This window comes from Archocentrus centrarchus, chromosome 16, assembly GCF_007364275.1.
Source record: "Archocentrus centrarchus isolate MPI-CPG fArcCen1 chromosome 16, fArcCen1, whole genome shotgun sequence".
In the NCBI taxonomy this organism is placed as follows: Eukaryota; Metazoa; Chordata; class Actinopteri; order Cichliformes; family Cichlidae; genus Archocentrus; species Archocentrus centrarchus.
Window position 1 is genome coordinate 32,370,586 of NC_044361.1, and position 23,081 is coordinate 32,393,666.

At 44.1% G+C, this 23,081-nt stretch overlaps 1 protein-coding gene across 2 annotated transcripts; it reads left to right on the forward strand.

The window, feature by feature from the left end:
* Positions 1-1,828: 1,828 nt before the first annotated feature.
* On the forward strand, positions 1,829-22,628 carry LOC115794946 (uncharacterized). 2 transcript variants are annotated; one of them, XM_030750658.1, is made up of 6 exons: positions 1,829-1,963; positions 19,620-19,872; positions 20,387-20,415; positions 21,236-21,506; positions 21,660-21,700; positions 22,142-22,628. In XM_030750658.1, exons 2-6 carry the CDS (start codon positions 19,629-19,631, stop codon positions 22,325-22,327), a joined length of 771 nt encoding a protein of 256 aa, XP_030606518.1. In that variant the 5' UTR covers positions 1,829-1,963; positions 19,620-19,628; the 3' UTR covers positions 22,328-22,628. The 2 variants fall into 2 exon arrangements, with proteins under 2 accessions (XP_030606518.1, XP_030606519.1); XM_030750659.1 differs by having other exon boundaries at positions 22,145-22,628.
* The last annotated feature ends 453 nt before the right edge of the window (positions 22,629-23,081 follow it).

The following is a 23,081-nucleotide window of genomic DNA, read 5'->3' on the forward strand; positions in this document are numbered from 1 at the left end:
AAACTGTTCTAAAAAGAAAAATCAAGGAATAAATTTGTATCCATATTTCTCAATGATGCTCATCAGGAAAAGGTAAAGACCTCTGGGAACATTTTGAGCTGATCTCTCCTAATAAGGTATGCACATAGTAATAAATCATTACTAGTAATAAGCAGTGTAATAGTAATAAATGTGATGACCTGTCAGCTGTACCTGAGTGAACCAAACATTGGATGATTGGAGAACGCCCTAAATTATTGGGAAGGAAAGAAAACTGTACGTCCCACCTTGTATAAACTTGCTGTGTCTTTTCTCAGTACCCCAGTTTCATCTGTGCCCTGAACGCAAAATCATCTAAGAAAGAAAGAACCTGAAGCCCAGCACTGTGGAAAAGATGTTGTTTAAAAATCAAAATGAACAAATAAAATGTCCTAGTGACATAAGCACAGTTACAAACCAAGTAAAACAATCACATTCATATCACAAACCTCTCCCTAATTAGTTTACACTTTGCCCCTTGACCCCACCACTGTATCATAAATACAGACACCATGTTAATAATGTTAAATAGATAAAATTGAATTAAATTGAATAAGTTCAGAATTTATATGTTGGCATCACAAACATCATTTTTTCATTTATTCAGTTCAAAGCTTCACACACCACAGCCACAGTGATTATAATCACTCTGCTTGTTTTACATTTATTGTCCACTTGGTGGCGCAGCAGAGCAAATAAAGCACCATGAAGCTTCAATACTTCATGAAGCTTCATCTCACCATCACTAGTTGAAGGTGATGCTATCAGGAAGCTGCTGCTACGCATTCTGCTGCTGCTTGCTTCACGCCCCAAATCAAAATGGTGTTTGCCGTAAAGCGGATGATGGTCCTGAGATACCGTAAATACACAGAAAACTATTTTACTCCAGTCTAAACACGGAAGATTTATTGACTTGAAGTTTTCTGTAAAAATCTTGAGGAAAACTGCCAGAAGAATAAAGTTTACAGCAATAAATTCAGATTATTTGTGCTCAACAATCCTTTCATGAAAGCAGCTGTTTTTATCCCTTTAGTGTTTCTGCAGGTCTTCCTGTTCACTGACAAACGTCTAGTAAATAAGAGAATTACAGATTTATTCTGTCTGTGGGAAATTACAGCCATAAACCTGAGTATTCAGTCACACACAAGCGGCTCTTGTCTGTGAATGTGATGCTTCCTTTGAATTATGGAGCTTTCTGTTGTTCATTAATTCAGTGTTTATTAAATTCATTGATCTGTCATTGTTGCCTTGGGAGAGCAGAGGATAATTAAAGTTAGACAACCTCACGCTCTCTCCTCACATCTGAGCCACAGGTAACGTTGATGTAAATCCGGTGTTGTGCCAAAAAGTGATCGTCTGCCAAAAAGTGATTGCCAGAAAATGATTGCCCATATTTAAACTTTTATAAATGACTTGCTGACCCATAATCTGTGCAAAATATGTCAACGATATCTCTCGTGAATGATATCAAGTCACTCTGAGTAAGAAATAACATTTCTGTCACAAGGTAGAAGCTGCAATCAGTTTTTGAGTGACCAAAGAGGACTGGATTTATTATAATGTACGTGCAATAATGCAGAGTCATAAACATACGTGAATAACAGGTAATTTCTTCATTTTATATCTAAGCCCTTCATAAATCCTATTGACTACACTCTATTCACCAATATGAGCAAAGACATTACACATAAAAGCACATAGAAACATCCTGGCAGATGATCACTTTTTGGCACAACACCGGTAACATCTGTTTCTTCCCGTTAGTCAGGCGGGCTGACTGATGGGAGGAGACAGAGAGACGAACGCGGAAGTTTTTTCCACCTTCAGCATTAAGAAAAAAGTATCAGAGAGCAGCGGCTCACACGAAGCTCCTTCACAAACACTGAAGGATGATTTTCCATCAACGCTGACTGCAGGTGTGCAGATTTAAGGTGAATTATTGAAGGTAATTATTAAGTTCTGGTTCCTTTAAGTTCACCTTCGTGGTTCTGCCTCCTTGTTGGACTCGTTTTCCTGCGTGTGCAGCGGGGAATAAGATATTATAATAATAAGTGATATTAGATAACGTAACTGTTGCTGGTTCTAAGCAGAGGTGCAGAGCTCTGTGATAAAGAACCGCAGGCCACGATCACGGTTCTTCGCTGTGGGAGACCGCAAATAAATCAGCCGCAGTTCTTCCGCTTTCCAAGTGTTATGTTAGCGCTCCTCTGTTGCTGAGACTTTTCAAAGGACCGAAAACAACCTGTGATAGTTTTATATATGTCAACGTTATGTAGAGCACTTTTACACATCACAGTTTGATTTGTTATATCATGTTTTTTAAGACAAAGTGAGTGTGTGTGTGTGTGTGTGTGTGTGTGTGTGTGTGTGTGTGTGTGTGTGGTGGTGTCTTGTATTATTTGAAGAAATTAAGAGAAATGAAGCTCCAGTTGCATTCAGGATGTGTTCCTTTACTCTTCTTGTGAATTTTGCTGGTAATCCACGTCTTCATTCATGATTCACTTGCATTAGAAATTCGTTCAAATCTTCAGTGTGACCTGCACTACGATCCAACTGAGTTTCACTCGATGTGTGTCTAGTATTCTGCAAAATAAATAAATAAATGTTACACATAAAATTAATGTATAAGGTGAGGTAAATTGTTTCAAACAAAAGAAACCGCCTGAAGCCCAGCACTGTGGCAAAGCCGTTATTTCTAAATAAAATATCCCTAGTGCCACCTATCGGAACTACGGTGAAATGCACCAAAGCCTCGCTTTGCCACGGTCTCGTGTTGTGATTGTTTTGAACCAGGTTTCGGAGCAGTGTTTTGAAACATCTGCTCTTTGGAGCCTCGACACCAGGGGCGTGGTGGCCATCGGGAGGTTCGGGAGTTTTCCCTAACAGCCGATTGTTTCCAGGCCGAACCGGCCGGTGATCAGAAGTTTTTTTAAAATTTTTTTTACCCAATTAAGCACAGCAGCGCTCGCGCGGCCACAAGTGCAGACAGTGATGGTTGGTTGCGAACGTTTCGGCTCTAAGAGCTGGCTCTTTTTTCATCAGGAGGAGCTATAAACACAACAGCCCAGCAGTGTTAATCCGGTCTTTAAGTCTGACGTCATTTCCGGGTCCAAATGCTCCTAAATATACAGCCAGGGGCGGGGTGGCCATCGGGAGGTTCGGGACGTTTCCCGAACGGCCGGTCGTTTCCAGGCCGAACCGGGCGGTGATCAGATTTTTTTTTTTACCCAATTAAGCACAGCAGGGCTTGCGTTGCAGCTCTCGCGGCCACAGGTGCAGACAGTGAAGGTCGGTCGGAGCTGGCTCTTTGAAGTGAATGACAGGAGCTGGCTCTTCACTGAGAGCCCAGCCAGCACGTCAGAGGTGAAGAGCGAGACACCCATACCTACCTGTCAAGTCTCCCGTTTTGGCCGGAAAACTCCCGTATTTTACCCCTCTGTCCTGCCGTCTTCCCGTATTATTATTTTCCTGTAAATTTCCCGTATTTTATATATTTTTAAAAAGTATTCCTCTGCCGCTCCAAACTGAATTGTCACTAGCCTCGCGAGAACTGCCACCTGCAGTAGCCTTGGTGGCAGTTTTCGCAAGGTTAGTGCCGACAGCTGGAACATCCCCCTAAAAGCAACTGGACCTCGGTTGGGCTATCGCCGTGTTTTGCGTACACAAAGCCTTCTACCTACGTCTCTGTATGCTTTGGCATCGCCCAGACCTCACTTTGTCTCCACCCTCAAACCCCCGAACCTCACTTAAACACCGAGCCTGCCCACCCGCTTTCTTCTGCTCCCATCCCCGGTCTTCACTTCGGCCTTTGAGAGAGGCTACAGCGAGACCTTACACAAGTTGGCAACAGTGGCCCAGTTAAAGGAGGAGGGTTGAACGTAACTAACAGTCGCACACCACAGTGTTTTCGTTAAATTTGATATTCTAACATTAAACAATACGGGACAAAAGTTGATCTATGTAATGAGGGTCTAGGCAAAGCATTAAAGTTATTAAAGTTCATTTGTAGTTCTAAACATATTTAGGGTGTTTTTTTTCTTCACTTTTTGTCTCTCCAAAGATGTTTTTCCTCTCTCCCTCAGCCTCGACTGCAACTACAGTATATGAACAATTATGCAAATTAGGCCTTGACGTCACAGCAACTTTCAGCAGCGTAAAATTTCCCGTATTTTTATATAGAAAATTTGACAGGTCTGAAGACACCAGACTGGGGCGGGGGCTTGGGGGGGGGGGGGGGGGGGGGGGGGGGGGGTGCGATCGTATAAAAGGCCTCTCCAAAGCAAGCTCCCGGGCTGATTTTCAACCCCAGCCCGCCCCTGTATACAGCAATGGCGTAACCAATGACTGTTTGTTGCAGGTCAAAGTCAAAATAGAGTGGCATCCTGCTTTCATTCATTTCTTATTACACAGAACTAGATGCAATTACAACTTTTCCACCTCCAGATGACTCTTAGAAATGCTGGTAAACAATGCATATATACTGTAATTTTAATGTACTAGGTTCTTATTTAAAAAGTGCAAAACTCAGTGCATGACCTGTGCTTCCACATAAGCATGTTAAGCTCATTTATAATTGGACTTAGCTCTTTGAAATTTTACTTAACTATAAACTCTCTGGGTTGTAACATACTTCCCTAATACATAAAGTTAACACTGACAGTCTGGCATTAACACAAAAACACTGATAATCTGGAACTATGCATCATTCTATGCTTATAAAACTCATCAAGCCACATCAGGAGTTATACAAAGTAGATTGGGAGACATCTGCTCCAGCCTCTGACGGGGACGGTCGCATTCTATCTCTCTCCCTGCCCTCCCTATCTTTCCTGCTTGCTGCTTGCTGTGAGAGCGTCTCTTGCACACTGTTCGAATAAGAATAAGATTGAGAGCAATATGGATTTGGCAAACTGGGCCTTCAAGACCATGGATCGAATTTTTTCCACTATGAGATCTGGGAAAGGGGAGCCTGCGTGTCCGAGTGGAACAGACCCGGTTGGATACGTCATCGACTCTTGGAGCTCGTGGAGACCTGTGTGCTTCTCGGCCCTAGAGGTGGAAGACGTGGAAGACGCTTACATATTTGGCTATCTGGTAGCGGTATCTTTTCTGTTTGGGCTTGGAGGATACCTGATTTACCGTGAAATCAAGAAAACCTGGACGGCAGTTCGACATCTGCAGAGGCTGCCGACCCAGGTGGATGGGCTGACCAGAATGGTACAGACTCAGACTCAAAGCCTGATGAACCTGAGCCGTAGACTTGGGGAGTAGCAGGTGAGAGGGGTTCGATCTGGAGATAAGGTACGGTTCTGCTCAGTGAGGACGGTAACTAATGAATTTGGATTATTGGATTTATTGAATGGTTTCCCAGTGAGACTGAAGGCTGTTGAAAAAACAAGCAGCCTGTTCCAAAACAACACCTGCATTATCAGAATTCGGCTCCCTAGCCGGCCTTGGCTGGCAATCATATCTCTCCAGAACTATGTGTGAAGGCCGCACTCCCCCTCAGCCCTCTCTGTGATTTGTGAAGCTGGATCTGGTGTACCAAGGCTGCTGATGAACTTCCATCACTATCAGCAAACTGTTTGCCTGGGAGCTGGCATCTGGGCTCCACAATGCCCCCACCCTCTCGTCTCCGTCTGCGTCCCCTCCTGACCCTGACCCTACCCACCATACTGCTATCCCGGCTTTATATGTGCAATATGCTTTTTGCTGAGGTGTTTTTTGGAACCTCGTAAGGTGTTCTTTATGAACACAGTATGAGATGATTTTTTTGAACCTAACTATCCCAATGTATCTCTTTCTGTCTCTCTGCTAAAGGTAGCGCCGTTGTGAAACGGTTGCATGACCTCAGACATCTGTCCCCCCCTGTCTGTGTTATGTTTTTGTTTTGGATGGATGTTCTGTTAACTGCAATTTCCCCATTTGTGGGACTAATAAAGGCATTCTTGATTCTTGATTCTTGATACATATGAATGAGGTGATCAATATGATAATTTCGGTCCTTTTAATCACATTTTAAGCGTGAATTCAACATCGAGAGGAAAATGCTCATTATCGCAAGAAAGACGATCATTAACGCGAGACTAGCAAGGCAAGCGGCGCGGCTCAGCTCTACCGCTTTTTCCGATCGCAGCTCAACGGTCCTCAAAAAAACAGTCATCGCAAGTCACACCAATCATCCTACGCAGTGACTAAGCAATCTGAGCATGATGAACAGCTTAAGGCTTTAACTCGCAGTTGTTTCAACTGGATACCGACCTGTAAAGCAATTGTAGAGTGGAAGAGTAAGAAGCACACCAACACTCAGGTCTTTCTCCAGACTGCGTATACGCGGGAGCAGGAAGTTGCACTAGCTTATGCAGCCGGGACTGAGAGGTGCACAAAGGTTCCGCTCCTCCACAATATCATTTAAACAGGACTACTTATGCAAAGTAAACAATTATAAACTCAATGCTCATGTAGGATATAAGGGAACACTTTTAAAGTGACATTTAGAATTGTAACTTTTAAACACTAATGTGGTTACATCATTTAGATGGGCCACACACTCCCCAACAACAAAAGTGACTCCTGGCACTTGACTTTAATAACTCAAAAACCTCTTATAACCCTTAAGAGTCTCTTATCATAAGGAACGTCTCAAGAAATATCTTTTCAAGTGTCTTTTTGTCCATTTCTCTTTTTTTTTTCACAGTTCAAGCACAGGGGATGGGGTATGCACCTGGTAAGTATGATGTTAGGAGTGTAGAGTAGAAGGGTTGGGGGTAAGAAGAACAATAATATAAAAAAGGATACTGTGCACGCTGAACGCCGATTGCGTTTACCATCGGGCGAGGCTGGTATGTGGGGCGACCCAGTGATGGGTATGTGAAGACCATGTGTGGACGCCTCTGTAGTTCAGGACTGGACACTGGCTCGGGATCGGGTACTGGTCGAGAAGCAGGATCTGTGATATCCTCCTCTTGATGAAGGGGTTGGGTTTCCTCCAATCTGTCATCCTGTTCACTGTCAGAGTTTTCCCCTTCTATAGCAATGTCTCTTATTTGTTCTGGTTGACGATAAGGTCCCTCCGATCGACATGTCTGACTTGGGATGGACCTGTTTTGTGATTCACTCCAACCTTGTTGACCGGGATGCTGACTCCCGATTTGTGCATGTCTGGTCACACGAAGCCAGTAGAGAGGCGCATCATCTTCAGAGTCACTTGCCTCGGGACTTAATATCTGTGCAGGAGTTTTTTATCTTTCTGCTGGGTTCCTGTTTCTCTTTTGTTTTCGTGAGGCTTCGTGAGGGTCTTGGGCTATATCTGCTGGTAGGTCATTCACTTTTAATAGCAAGTTTCTATGCAGAGTAGGAATGGGATGATTTCCAGTTTCTGGGCTTACTTTGTAGACCGGGTTCTCTGCAACTTGCTCTCTCACAATGTAGACCATCTGCTCCCAATAGGGCCTTAGTTTGCCAGGGCCTCCTCTTTCACTAAGATTACGTACAAGTACTCTGTCTCCAGGCTGCAAGGTTACTCCTTTGCATTTCTTGTCATAGTTTGTTTTTCCCCTGAAACTTGACTGTTGACTGTTTGCACATGCTATTCTGTAAGCCTCTGTCATTTTTCCTGCCCACTTCTCGGCATATCCCTGTGGCGTCTCACCTCCATCTTCTGCCATAAGGCCAAAGAGGAGATCTGCTGGGAGACGGGGGTGTCTACCATACAACAGGTAATATGGGGAAAGCCTGTGGCCTCGTGCCTTGTGCAATTATAGGCATGGATGATATGGGGGAGGTGGTCTTTCCAGTTATGCTTTTCTTTCTCCCCTAGTGTGTGGAGCATTTGCAGCAATGTCCGGTTTAGTCTTTCAGTAGGGTTGCATTGTGGGTGGTAGGGAGACGTCCGGGAGTGACCTACACCTGCCAGCTGTCTGAGAGATTTAAAAAGTTAATTTTCAAATTCCCTGCCTTGATCGTGGTGGAGTTTGGTGGGATATCCAAATTTGGGAATGAAGTCGTTGAAGAGCCGATCTGCTGCTGTTTTAGCTGCTTTATTCTTGGTGGGATAGGCTTATCCGAACCGGGTGAAGTGGTCAACCACCACTAAAATGTACTCAAACCCACCTTTGGAAGCTTCTAAGTGTAAGAAATCTATGCACACAAGCTCCAGGGGTGAACTGGATGTTATACTACCCATTGGGGCCCTCTCATGTGTTGCTGGCTTTTTCTGTTTGCATGGACACTTTCTGGTGACGTACTCTTCTACCTCTTTCTTCATAAAAGGCCAATAAAACCGCTCTCTGGCTAGACCGAGGACTTTTTCCACTCCAACATGACCCATGTTATTATGAAGGTGTGTCAGAGCTGTCTGCGGATAAGTAGCTGGTAGGACAAGTTGTTTGCGTGTTGTTGTCTTTCTGTACAGGAGGCCATTGTCTATGTGCAATCTGCTCCACTCTCTCAAAAGCGTCTTAGTGTTTGTATCAAGTTTACCTTTGTTGTCCTCATTTGGTGTAATATTGTCTTCCTTCATCTTCAGGACTTTTCCAATGACAGGATCTTGGCGCTGTCCCTGAACCAATTCATCATGGCTGATTGTGTGGAAGGACTCTCTGAGAGGCTGGCTAGATGAGGCTAGGTTGAGGGCTGCTACCCAAGGCACATCTCCCTGCTTAGCTCTCCTGCTCCCTTCCCATACTGCTCCAACTGCTTCCTCTGAAAGCTCCTCAGAACACTCCTTCATGAAGGTATTGACGTCAAGGGGGCAGCGAGAAAGCACATCCGCATCAGTGTTGGCTTTCACTGATCGATACTTTATGTCAAATTGCTAGTCTGCTAAGTGCCCCACCCAACGGTGTCCCACTGCATTTAGTTTTGCTGTGCTTAGGACATACGTTAGAGGATTATTGTCCATGAAAATGGTGAAATGCGGGGCATAGAAAAGATAGTCCTTAAACTTGTCACAAACTGCCCACTTGAGGGCTAAAAACTCGAGTTTGCCGCTATGCAAGTGGTAGTTTTGTTTGGCGGGTGTCAATGTGCGGGACCCGTACCCAGTTACTCTCATCTTGTCATCCTGCTTTTGATAAAGGACTGCTCCCAGGCCTTTTTGAGATGCATCCGTGTGGAGTATGAAGGGACGGGTGAAGTCCGGGTATGCTAACACTGGTGGTTGGGTCAGCATGTCGATCAGCTGTTCGAGTATCTTTTGGTGTTCCCTGTTCCATTGTACTGGAGCTTGAGATGGTTGTTGAGGGTGCTTCACCCTACCTCTGAACGGTTTAGTCTGGGCTGTGTCAGATTGGATTTGGAGTAGGTCGTACAGGGCAATGCGTGAAAAGTCCTGTACAATGCGTGAAAAGTCCTGTACATATGCCCGATAGTAGCTCAGGAACCCCAAAAGCTGTCGCACAGCCCCAACTGTTTGTGGTCTTTTGTGTTTGAGTGCCTGTACTGCCTCAATGTCTTTGGGATCCACCTTCACGCCATCTGCAGACACCAAGCGCCAAACATATTGGACCTCTCTGCGGAACAACTTGCACTTCTCAGGTTTTAGTTTTACTCCATGACGCTGTAAAGCTTGCAACACTTTGCGCAACACTTGGACATGTTCATCAAATGACTTGGAGAAGCATAACACATCGTCCAGATAGGGGATGCAGCATTCATCCCTGAGTGTATCGAGCATCTCCTCCATGTTCCGGTGGAAAGCTGCTGGTGCATTTGACAGCCCGAAGGGTATTCGTACCCACTCGTAAAGGCCCCATGGTGTGGTGAAGGCAGTCAGGTACCTGGACCCTTCTGCTATGAAACCCTGATGGTAGGCTTTACCCTGATCCAGGATTGAGAACCAGCTGTAGCCCCCAAGTGAGTCTGTGAGATCCTGGATTCGAGGGAGTGGATGACGATCTGGCACCGTTTTGTTGTTAAGAAGGGGGTAGTCAATACACAACCATAGAGTTCCATCCTTCTTTCTCACGCAGATCACAGGGGCTGCTAAGGTGACTGTGACTTTTACGATCCATCCTTTGATTAGTAGTTCTTGGATATACTCCTTGACTTCACGGTAAAAGGGCTTCGGGATGGAGGCATAGGCCCTTTGGACTGGCGTGTCGTCTTTGAGTCGGATGTCCATTTACAATGACGGGATACAGCCTATGTCGCTGCTGTCACGGGAAAACGCTTCACACTCTTCCCTCAGCACCTTCTCCACTGCCTGTTACTGGTCTGGACTCAGGTGAGGAAGATTGACTGGTGGTGACCAGGACTCAGCACGAGAGGCCTTAGGAGAGGTAGATTGGTCCACCTCCAGAGATGTTACTGTGGCTGGCATGGTTTGGGGCAACTCTACAGTGTCTTGTGCTATTACTTTAGCGACATGCTGGATCGTGCCTAGTGTGGTTCTTTTTGGTAAAATTACATCATGCTTTGAATGGTTGGAGATGGGGATCCTAACGACGGGTTTTAGGTTGTTATTAATCTCTAGGAGTCCTTCTCCAACACTCAAATGTCTTAGGGCGACATTCTCTTCTGCAGGTTCATAAAGCGCAAGGGGGTCAGAGGTATCAAAGTTCTGGGGCACCCTACACCAAACCTGTACTGCTTTACCTGCTGGAATGGTTACATTGTCCTTACCAACTCTTACTGTGACTGGGTCACAGTCACCATTTTGTGGCACTCGAATAAAACTAACCATGGCCACAACTTGTTCTTCATCCACACCAAAAGCTCGGCGTAGGAGACTCAGTAATGTGACATTAGCATCTTCATCTGGGGGAGGGTCAGACTACTTACAGTACTAGGAAGGGGGCCTACACAGTTAGATTTGGATCCTCGTGACCAGAAAGAGTGACTGTGAGTTCAACCCACCCATCATAAGGAACGGCTTGGCCATTGACTGCATACACTTCTAGTCCATCATCTAGAAGCTCTTGTAGTGGTCTAACTGGATATCTGGGAATGTGTGTTTTCGCCCACTGTCTGTCTACTATGCTCACTTGGGAACCCGAGTCAAATAATGCTGACACTGGATAACCATTAATCAAACATTTCAGGAGACTCTTCTTCCCGACCAAGGGAACTTTACAACCCGCAGTAGTTCGACGGGGGGGGCGTATAGGATTTGTTCCTCTTGCGTTTGGTTTGTTCTCCAGTCTGTTTACGAGGTTGCTTGACAGACATTACTGGCTGGGACTGGGGCCTGGTACCGGTCTCTGGCTGTCCCTCAACAGAGACCAATTCCAGTTTCCCTGAAACTTGGTGCGCTTTAAGCATCCAACTGCTCTATGGCCTAGTTCACCACACACAAAGCAGTGACTACAGTCCTGTAACTCCTGTTCACTGCACTTTGGGCAAAGGGCTCCCCTCTTAGTGGAAGCTGTAGGCCGATTGGTTGAAGGCTGGTGGTGGCTACTGGGTTGTGGTGGAGGAGAATATGGATGGGTATGAGGAGAAACTTGGACAGGCGCTGATGGGGAAAAGTGGTGGGGGTTCACCGCTTTCAGTTCCATTAGACTGGCCACCATGTTGGTCAGAGTCTCTACTTGGGCAGTGAGTTGTTTGATTGTCTGAGAGGTTTGGTGTTCCTTGGTTTTCTTTTCCTCAGTTTCAGCCGCTACACTTTGAGCATGTATTGTCTTTTGACGGGGTGTTTGGCCTAATCTCCACTGGTGTTCATTCTCATCACTAATTATTTTTGTGACTTCGCTAAGGATCTCTTCATCTATGACATTCTTATTCAGGGTGAGGGGTCTCAGTCTCTGTCTCATGTCAGCATACTTAACCCCCAGGCCTTGGTAGACTGTGTGCAGGAACACTTCCTGAATGGTTTTCGGGTCATAGGAAATGTCTACGTTGGCCTGTCTTGACTGGAAGGTTAGCTTTTGTTTGAGCCCAATCATCCGATACAAAAACTGCTGGGGTGATTCTTGCTCACTTTGCCTAGCACACATTAACTCCTGAAACATCTCAGTCGTTGCCTTTTCTCCCAGGTGGGACCTGAGGAAGCCTTGGAGTTCAGGGAGAGACAGTTCATCTTTGAGCATGAGCATGTCCCTGAAGGTGCCAGGTTTGACGATTCTAAGTACTCCCCTGACAATTTCTGTTTCGGTAACCCCTTCTTTTAGTCCCTCATTGATTTGCTTTGTGAGGCTGTTATAGCTGATTTCAGAACTATTGTCTCCTATTTGTCCTCCAAATACTTTGAATTCTCTACGTGGGAGGTAGGAAAGGTCTCTTATGTTAACTGCTCTCTCTGGGCTGAGGTGTGAGCAGCTGAGGGAGTCAGGGTGGTTTTGACCACCGGTCATTACAGCTGGTCAGGGAACGGCTGCTTCGTACTGTTTCAGTCTCTCCCCCAGATCCTCATACACTTTCCTCAGGTCCTCTATCGACTGTGTCTCTGTACTTACATTTGCACGGATGTCTGTTTGGTTTTCAGGGGAGGCTGGTGGTTCTGGTGGCAAATTTGATGGATGGGGACTAGGCATGTTTGGCAGTGCAGCTCCAGAGGGATTATCTACTGCTCTGACTTGAATGGCTTGGCTGACTAAGTCGTTTAATGACAGCAGATGGCTCATGCCTTCGTCCTCAAGTCCTAGGAGAGTCTCTGACTGGATGTAGGAGGTGAGATAGTCCATGCAGCCTTCAATATCATCCTGGCTGAAAGGTGCTGTGTCTTGGCTGTCCGCAGCTAGGTTCCTTGCTAGCTCAAAAAGTTTAGTGTCTGAGAGCAGGAACAAGTGCCTCCTAATGCTCCATGCGAGTTCCTTCCGTGCAGTTGACATGTGTGTTTTCTCTGGTGTAGCTCTGTAGCAAATGGAGTGCGTTGCCTTTTTGTTGCAGCTGTGCAGCTCCCTGATGAGGCAAAGATCCTTCTCACCTTGATCTTCCTCCGTGGACACTCACTGGCTTGCGTGGCCAAAGTAATGCCTAGGTCGTGGTTGTCTTGTGGTTCTGTTATCACTGGATCCCCCTAAGACTCAAAAGGAGGGATCCCGGACGAACCCCCACAGTTTGTTGCAGGTCCCAGCTGACACAGGGACTCCGGTAACAAAAAGAGTGTCTGTAAAGCAATTGTAGAGTGGAAGAGTAAGAAGCACACCAACACTCAGGTCTTTCTCCAGACTGCGTATATTAATAATTTTCTTTCAACTCATTTACAATACATTTCAGTGCTTTAAATGTCCAGTACAAACCATCAAAATAGATAAAGTCAAAATGGAGTGGCATCCTGCTTTCATTCATTTCTTATTACACAGAACTAGATGCAATTATAACTTTTCCACCTCCAGATGACTCTTAGAAATGCTGGTAAACAATGCATATATACTGTAGTTTTAATGTACTAATGTACAATGCATATATACTGTAGTTTTAATGTACAGTGCATCACCTGTGCTTCCACATAAGCATGTTAAGCTCATTTATAATTGGACTTAGCTCTTTGAAATTTTACTTAACTATTAACTCTCTGGGTTGTAACATACTTCCCTAATACATAAAGTTAACACTGACAGTCTGGCATTAACACAAAAACACTGATAATCTGGAACTATGCATCATTCTATGCTTATAAAACTCATCAAGCCACATCAGGAGTTATACAAAGTAGATTGGGAGACATTTACATATGAATGAGGTGATCAATATGATAATTTCGGTCCTTTTAATCACATTTTAAGCGTGAATTCAACATCGAGAGGAAAATGCTCATTATCGCGAGAAAGACGATCATTAACGCGAGACTAGCAAAGCGAGTGGCGCGGCTCAGCTCTACCGCTGTTTCCGATCGCAGCTCAACAGTCCTCAATAAAACAGTCATCACGATCATCCTACGCAGTGACTAAGCAATCTGAGCATGATGAACAGCTAAGGCTTTAACTCGCAGTTGTTTCAACTGGATACCGACCTGTAAAGCAATTGTAGAGTGGAAGAGTAAGAAGCACACCAACACTCAGGTCTTTCTCCAGACTGCGTATACGCGCGAGCAGGAAGTTGCACTAGCTTATGCAGCCGGGACTGAGAGGTGCACAAAGGTTCCGCTCCTCCACAATATCATTTAAACAGGACTACTTATGCAAAGTAAACAATTATAAACTCAATGCTCATGTAGGATATAAGTGAACACGTATAAAGTGACATTTAGAATTGCAACTTTTAAACACTAATGTGGTTACATCATTTAGATGGGCGACATGTTCACTATTAAAGATGATCGTAACATACCTTATCAACTGCAGTTATTTCCGCTTCTCTTTCTCATCAGTAAAGTGACAGTGTTTTGTTTTTTTTAAAAATAAATGTTAGTTTTCATCAACGGCCCTTTTTTCATGACAAAAATGAGACGATAACTAAATAAAAACTACCTAAAAGGATAAAAATGAGGATCGGGGAAAGGGGAACCTGCGTGTCCAAGTGGAACAAACCCCGTTGGACACGTCATCGATTGGCGACATGTTCACTATTAAAGATGATCGTAACATACCTTATCAACTGCAGTTATTTCCGCTTCTCTTTCTCATCAGTAAAGTGACAGCTGAGTGTTTTGTTTTTTAAAAAAATAAATGTTAGTTTTCATCAACGGCCCTTTTTTCATGACAAAAATGAGACGATAACTAAATAAAAACTACCTAAAAGGATAAAAATGAGGACAAAATTAATTGACACTTTTATCAACGAATGAAAACCATGCTTGTTGGGGAGGGCATCCAATCAGAACTGATTTCATTTTGTGACAGGGCGGGGCAAGTTAGGAAAACATCCAATCAAACACACAGTTGTACAAATTTGCTCTAAACCCAGGAAGGACAAACTAGCCTGTGATTTATCCTTCCTTCCGATAGAACTAAACATTATATAAACAATGTCAGCAGGGAGAAAGAGAAGAGCCGATGTATGGACACATTTGTCCTTTGACGTTGTTAGAAACAAAACGATGTGTAAACCATGTGGGGCGACTATCTCGGGTAAAAACACGACAAATCTTAAACAACATCTGCAAACCAGTCATGCAGATCTCCATGCAAAGGTAAGCATTTTAATGTCATGCAGGGTAAAGTGTTTTTCCCAGTTTAGGTTTGTGTTTAGATAAAATCTCCACACCGCGGTGGATTAGCCTGTCCTAATCTTAGTACTGAACACTGCCCTGTACCTTTCAGAGCGCGTCCTGCTGTAAAACGCTCGTATTATCTCAGTAAGGTGGTGTTAATGATCAGGTGTGTGGGAAGCAGGTGAAACACTAATGTTAATATTATTGATTTTAATAAATGTTTAATTTTGTGTAAGTGTGTATAATGACTAATTCAAGGGAATAGAAGAAAAAGCATTTACATTTTACACCCTGTATATTTTAGTCGACTATATTCTTAAGATAATTAGTCGACTAAAACTAAAACTATTGAGATGACTAAATTATGACTAAAACTAAATCAAAATTTGCTGTCAAAATTAACACTGCATCCCAGCCAGCACACCATTAGGAGAGGTGAAGGGCGAGACGCCAACTGGGGGGGGGGGGGGGGGGGGGGGGGGGGTGATCTTTTTTCCCCCTTTTGCTGCTCTGTTGTACGATCTAATAAAAGGCCTCTCCAAACCAAGCTCCCGGGCTGAATTTCAACCCCAGCCTGCCCCTGCTCGACACAGTGTAGAAGAGTCTATGAGGGGCCGTGAGGGACATTATTACTGAAGCCCTCTCACACACACTACTGAAATGTTCTCACACACACTAATCTCCCAAATTTCCCCTCTGTGGGACAATAAAGGCTGTTCTTCTTCACACACACTACTGAACCACTCTCACACACACTGCTGACACGCTCTCACACACACTGCTGACACGCTCTCACACACACTGCTGACACGCTCTCACACACACTACTGAAACGCTCTCACACACACTGCTGAAACGCTCTCACACACACTGCTGAAACGCTCTCACTCACACTGCTGAAACGCTCTCACACACACTACTGACACGCTCTCACACACACTACTGAAACGCTCTCACACACACTACTGATGGCGACGGCAGCATTGCAAATCATGCTCTCACATCACTTGTCACCAAGAAATTAGATTGCGACCGTCCTTGTCAGAGAGCATAACCATTCTATCTCTCTCCCTGCCCTCCCCATCTCTCCTGCTTGCTGCTTGCTGTAAGAGCGTCTCTTACACACTGTCTGAGTAAGAATAAGATTGAGAGCAACATGGATCTGGCAAACTGGGCCCTAAACACCCATGATCGAATTTTCTCCACTATGAGATCGGGGAAAGGGGAACCTGCGTGTCCAAGTGGAACAAACCCCGTTGGACACGTCATCGATTCTTGGGGCTCATGGAGACCTGTGCACCTCTCAGCGCTGGAGGTCGAGGACGTGGAAGACGTATACATATTCGGCTATTTGGTAGCGGTATCTCTTCTGTTTGGGCTCGGAGGATACCTGATTTACCGGGAAATTAAGAAAATCTGGGCAGCAGTTCGACATTTGCCGAGGCTGCAGATCCAGGTGGATGGGCTATGCAGAGCCGTACAGACTCAGACTCAAAGCCTGGTGGTCCTGAGCCGTAAGCGGACGGGTAGTCCAGCTGAGAACGTGCTCACAGGCGAGAGGGGTTAGATCTGGAGATAAGGTTCGGTTCTGCATGGCGAGGACGGTAACTAATGAATTTGGAATATTGGATTTACTGAATGGGTTCCCCAGTGAAACTGAAGGCTGTTGGAAAAAAAACAAGCAGCCTGTTCCAAAACAACATCTGCATTATCAGGAATTCGGCTCCTTAGCCGGCCTTGGGCTGGTAATCATATCTCTCCGGGACAATGTGTGACGGTCGCTCTCCCCATCAGCCCTCTCTGTGATTTGTGTGAGCTGGAACTGGTGTACCACAGCCGCTGATGAACTTCCATCACTATCAGCAAACTTTTTGGCTAGGAGCTGGCATCTGGCTCCACAATGCCCCCACCCTCTCATCTCCGTCTGCATCCCCCTTCTGCCCCTCCCTTACCCACCATATTGCTATCCTGGCTTTAAATGTGCAAATAGGCTTTGCTAAGGTGGTTTTTTTTTTTGGACCCTGGTATGGTGCTCATTTTGAGCACCGTACCAGATGACTTTTTTTTAACCTACCTACCCCATGATGTGTGTTTGTTTCCTTTTCCGGGGACTGATTGTTGCGGCGGCGCCAGTGAAAAACGGCAGCGGCTGCGGACACCCATCTCCCCTATGTCAGTCTTGTCTGTTTTTTTCCTCTGGATGGTTGTTCCGAACCCAATTTCATTATATTATGACGGAATGTCGTTATATAATTTGTTGTATGATGATTAATTTCATTGTATGTATAATGACAATAAAGTTCTATTCTATTCTATAAATTGGAGCAATTTAAAAATTTTCAAAGCAGTCAGTATCAGACAAGGCAATAAAGATGAAGAGTCAGAAGATTTTACTGGAACTGACAGAAATCTTGCTGTTAGGTCTCCTCTACGAACTCGAACTTGAAATTTCAAGTTTCCCCATGTGTCGAGCCCATTACACAATTAAAAGGTGGAAGAAAAAGTAGTTCCCATCAACTTCGATGACTAATCAACTATGAAAATAGTCATTAGTTGCAGCCCTACTTCAAAACATGGCTAACACCACGCTGATGTCTAATAACCACCTACAAGCAGTCTAAGTGAACAATATATTGGCCTTGTGACCATGCAAATACTGTCGTGTAGCACCAGCCTATTGTTGCAACTACAAGTGTGGACATTCGCTTCACTTAGGTTGCTCGTAGGCTATTGAGTAGACATCAGCTTGGTGTTAGCCGTGTTTTTTTTCTTTCAGATGCCTTCCTGTTCACACAAAATCCTCTTGGTTTTCAGTAGTGTGTGTGAGAGCGTTTCAGTAGTGTGTGTGTGAGCGCATTTCAGTAATAATGTCCCTAACGGCCCCTCATAAGAGTCTGTCTCGAGCGTCCATCCCTAGTAAATAATAATGAAGTAATTATATAATAAACAACTATGTAAGATCATGAATAATATTGCAAAACAAAAAACAAAAATTTACATAACATAAATATAACTAAGGTTACGGTCTTCCCTTGATTTGAGCAGAAATGTCCTCATTACATTAAGTCACGTACAGAATAGTACACATGAAACTTTGTCAAACTAGGCCAATATAATTGAGAACTACTGAGTCAGAAACTCATAAGATTAAATCAGAAAGTGTGCAACATCATACTAGTAAAACTGCAGTTATATGTAAACAGTTAACATGAAGCCTCAGCACAGTAATAACAGCATCCTTTATGTAAGAAAATCTCTGTAGTTTACTGGTGGTCTTATACTGGTCGTGAATGTGAGTGGGGTAGAGAACAAATGCCCTGTGCATCATGGGAAATTCTCCAGCAGCCTGAGCCTACAGCAGCAGAGATGGTTCATGGTCACCTGATCCAGCTGTAACTAAAAACTTTATCACGAAGGAAAGTTTGAAGTCTGATCTAATAAATCAAGCTGGTTCCACAGGAGAGTCTGATAGCTGAACGTTCTGATTCCCATTAAACTTTTGGAAACTTAGGGAACCACAAGCCTGTTCTTTTGGACAGAGATTGGCACAGATTTTTTTTTTTCAATGTGTCACAAATGAATTTCATTCCTTCTTTGCAATAATCTGAATTATATTTCTCACTTTGTAAGAGACAGTCTGACATGACCTCTGTTCTACATGGGAACAATGTTGATACAGTTCGGTTTTTGCCATCGTACCACCACCAGTTTTGACCAAGGAGATAATGTCGGGGTTTCAGCCATGTTTGCTGGGTTGCCGTTTGTGCATGCTGAGCTTTGCACAGAGGAATAGAAGCAGACTTTCTGCAACCTGCTTTTCAGCAGTGTTTAGGTCAGAGGAGCTTATGCTGCAGCTACGCGTCTATCATCCATCTGTCCATCCACAATTCACAGGAATCACTCCTCCTCCTAAAGTATTGGTAAAATTGCACACAGTGATCACCTGATGGTTTCCACCCAAACTTTGCTCAAAGTCAAGGTCATATTTGTTGTTTTACAGGCAATAACTTGTGAATTTGATGGATTTGAGTCAGATGAGCTACTGCACTGTTGATGTTTTGGTTTTAAGTTTGTCACTAAAGACATCATGAGAAGGAGAAATCCACTGACCTACTCTGTGCTCACTGCTGATTGGCTTTCACTCATGACATGTCAACAATCAGATAGTTCTGCAGGTGGGGCATTGCCATTGACCTCAGAGTGGTGACTGCAGAGACAAAGTGCTCACTGCAACAAAACTAACTGAATGTATTTTAAAATTCATTCAATTATTGTAAGTCTGTTAGTTGTTTAACAAAGGATAACATCAGATCTGATAATTGGATGTTCTCTGATCGACAGTCACACTCGGGGAACTTGATTTCCTTCTGGGGACAAAAACTAATCCTCTCAGTTTTAGACTAGGTTTAAGGTGGTTGTTTGTCATTTGAGTGATAGAAATGCAACAAAGTTCATGTCAGTAATGTTGTCATGAGTGAAATGCAAAGCAGTCAGTTTGCATCCATCAGATAACAAACAGTAACATCCTGTCCTGCATGTGTGATGAGATTTATTCATTTTCCAGGTGGTAACAATGACGACTAAGAAGCTGCTCATTGAAACACTGAACCAGTTGAGTCCAGAGGACTTTGCTGAGTTCAAGTCAATCACTGGAGTGGAGAAAAAGTTCAGATTCTTCTTCAAGAGGAAACTGAAAGCAGAAAACACGCAGGATGTAGTGGAGCTTATGAAGAAGAAGTACGGCCAAGGGTGTGTGGAGGAGACCAGAAAGGCTTTAATGAAGATGAGCAGAACTGATCTGGTGCAGAGATTATCAGGTATGACCTCAGGATCCAAATGTAAGAGAGCAAAGAAAGAAATGTGTGAAAATACTGCATAGATATAAGAAAACAGGAAGGACATCAGCTGAGTTCCAGTATTTTAAACAGATCAGAACAAATCCATTCAAATCCATTCATCATGGTTGGAAAGTCTTTAAGCAGCTCTACAGATTATAATTATGTCACTGTTAACCTTCATCCTCCTGACTGGAGTCCATGCAGTCCTCAGTTTATTTCAACTACTTTATATTCTTTAGATGACATTAATTACATATCTGATATAATGCTTTAATTAAAATAATCATTGTTCTATTATGATTGTTTGTGCCAGTAAATTGGGGTCCTCAGGGACTCCAGTCGGTGGTCCATATGTGTTAAATGTGTGGGTAGGATGAGGGTTGATGAGGTTTAAGTGTCACTTTGAGGTGAAATCTTTTGTGTTATAAATGTTCATAAAGCCTGACCATAAAGCAGTTTCTAATCTGACTTTTCCTGTTTCTGTTTTCCTCAGACAAACAGTTTCCTGCACTGAGTCAGAGAGTGAGTAATGTCACATCAGTCGACTTCACACAGTTCAGCTTTGATTCAGTAGATGAAGACTGGAAATCATCTTCATCTTTAATATAAATGATACACATCAAATTCATGCTGGAGCTGTGTCATGTTGTCATCATTTTCTTTTTTATGTTATTATCAAAAACATTAAGTCGGTAATCACAAGGTTCATCCAAATGACTCTGATCCATAAAATTGGGAATCCTGGTGCCTCACCTGCCTAGAAACAGCAGGTAAGGCACCTGTCCAAACTGAGGTGAAGCACTAAGACCTCAATGAGCCACGGTCACGCAGGTGTTTCCAAACAGCTGCAGTGTTGAATCATCAGTATCCAGTGTCCCTGTTTCTAAGCAGTAAAGATGTGAGCAGTTAAACCTCCCTCTGTTTGTAAAATCAGGAGACTTGCTGCAGTTTTTGCAGCAGTCTTTGAAGGAGTTACAGTCAGGCAGTGAAACAATGTCACAAACCTGTTAATGAAAATGAAATCCTTCAGAAGGAGGAAACAATGAACCACCTTCTGGTTACTAAAGAAACACAAACTAATGCAAGCAGGTACCCACCAAGCACCAGATGTTCATGGACGTTATTTTCTGCTCTAAATCTGGTCGACCCCTCATGGCGTTCAAAGAGACTTTATGTCTGAGTTTGGTTCAAAGGTCAAAGGTCATCGTTTTACAAAGACTTGAATTGAACCTAATTTCAGCTTTGGATTTATGTTTAACAAACTGAACAATTTTGTGTTAATTAAAGATCAAACAGACCTTTGAATTGTACACAGCTGTCATTTGACCTCTGATTTTACCAGGTAGAAACGATGGAGTCTCTCATTGAGCTGCTTTTGGAAACACTGGCTGATCTGAGTGACAGCGAGTTTGAGGACCTCAAAGAGATCCTCAGGAGGAACTGTGGCTTCTTACAACTGATGGAGATAGAGGAGTCAGACCTGCAGGACACAGTGTTTTCAATGGTGCAGACTTATGGCCACCAGTCAGTGAAGAAGATCATGGAGCTGTTAAAGGATATTGAGAGGAGTGATCTGGCTCAGAGGCTGTCAGACTGCAGCTCAGAACCTAAAAGTAAGATAATACAGACAAAACATGTTAAAGTCATTAAAGTGCTTCAGTTTTATAAACAGATTTACAGTGAGGAAAAAAACATATATTGTAAATAAAGCTCTATCAGCTGTTGTCAGTCACTTATTTCTATTTTTTTTTTTGTCTTTTTCTCAGAAAAACATCTGGATGAACATCTGTCTGCAGTGATCCACAAAGTGAGTAACATCTCATCCATGTGACTCTGCAGAGCTCAGCTTTTATTCAATAAGCTGCAGGATGAAAATCATAATTTCATCATTTAGATTGGACTGAGTTTAGATTTAAAATATTTACTAAGTGAAAAAGTGTGTTTTTCAAAATAAAAGACTGATGAGGTAGTAAAAGCTAACAGAGTGGCTCAGCTGATCTTCAGAGGATTCAGGGATCCTTTATTGTCCTTCACGTCACATTTACATGCAGCACAACAAAATTCTGTCCTCAGGTCCTCGTGTTGCTCTTGTAACAGTCATGACAGTTCAAACAATATTAAAAAAGAATAAATATAAGGTAACAATAAACACAAAAATAAAACACAATATAAAACAGACACTTTAAGATGTAGAATAAAGCTGTAGTGACACATGTGGTGCCACAGCAGTGACTTGTGTGACTGACAGCAGCAACAGCAGCATGAGTGTGAGCAAGGACTGATGGAGGAAGAGCAGTACAGCTACACAGCCCCACCAGAGTTCAGCAGTCTTACAGCTTCAGGGAAGAAGCTGTTCCTCAGTCTGCTGGTCCTGCTCTTGATGCTCCTCAGCCTCCTGCCTGAGAGGAAAAGTGTGTGTGCTGGGTGTGTGTAATCCTTCATGATGCAGGTGGCCCTTTTTTCCTGCATGTGGAGGTGTAAATGTCTGTGGTGTCTGGATGTTCAGTGTCTAAAACAGCTGCAACAACATAAATCTTTAATTCTCTCAGTGAAACAACATATTTTCTTTATGTTTACTTTGAAATTTCCAGGTTGCAACAATGGCAGCTGTTAAAGAGCTGCTTTTAGAAACACTGCAGGATTTGAGTGAAAAGGATTTCTGGGAATTCAGGTGGTTTCTGAAGTTCACGTGTTTTCAGAAGAGTGTTCTGTATGAGTATCTGTGTATAAATGTGTACACGGGTGTCTGGGTGTGTTTGTATGTATGGCTGGACCTGGGTCTGGGCCTTGTGCCTTGCCTCCTGGCCGCTCCTTGCTGGTTGCCTCCTCCCCCCTACCCCCCTGGGATGGGGGTGCCTCGGGGTTCCTGGGTGGGGCTGGGTGTTCTGGCGTGGGTACTGGCCTGCCCCTCTTGGGGGTGCGGTGCGGGGCTGCGTTGGCTTCTTCGGCGTGGGGGGGGGCTCTGTGGAGGGTCGGGCGGTCCTTGGGTGCCGTGGGCCCGGGAGCCCTGCCGCCGGCCAGTGCAGGGGGCTGGCCGCTGGGGGGGGGCTGGCTTCTCATCGCCTTGGGTTCCCTGGAGCCCTCGCTCCTCGGCTGGGGGGGCTCCGTCTGAGACCACCCTCTCCCGTCTGCTGGGGTAGGTGTGCGGTTGTCTTTGGACTGAGTGGCCGGGGGTCTTCCTGGCCCTT

Coding starts and splice junctions, on each gene's coding strand:
- LOC115794946 (XM_030750658.1), top strand. CDS start 19,629: ATGACGACTAAGAAGCTGCTCATTGAAACACTGAACCAGTTGAGTCCA. Junction 20,416..21,235: donor TTCCTGCACTGAGTCAGAGA/GTGAGTAATGTC, acceptor TGATTTTACCAG/GTAGAAACGATGGAGTCTCT. Junction 21,507..21,659: donor CTGCAGCTCAGAACCTAAAA/GTAAGATAATAC, acceptor TCTTTTTCTCAG/AAAAACATCTGGATGAACAT.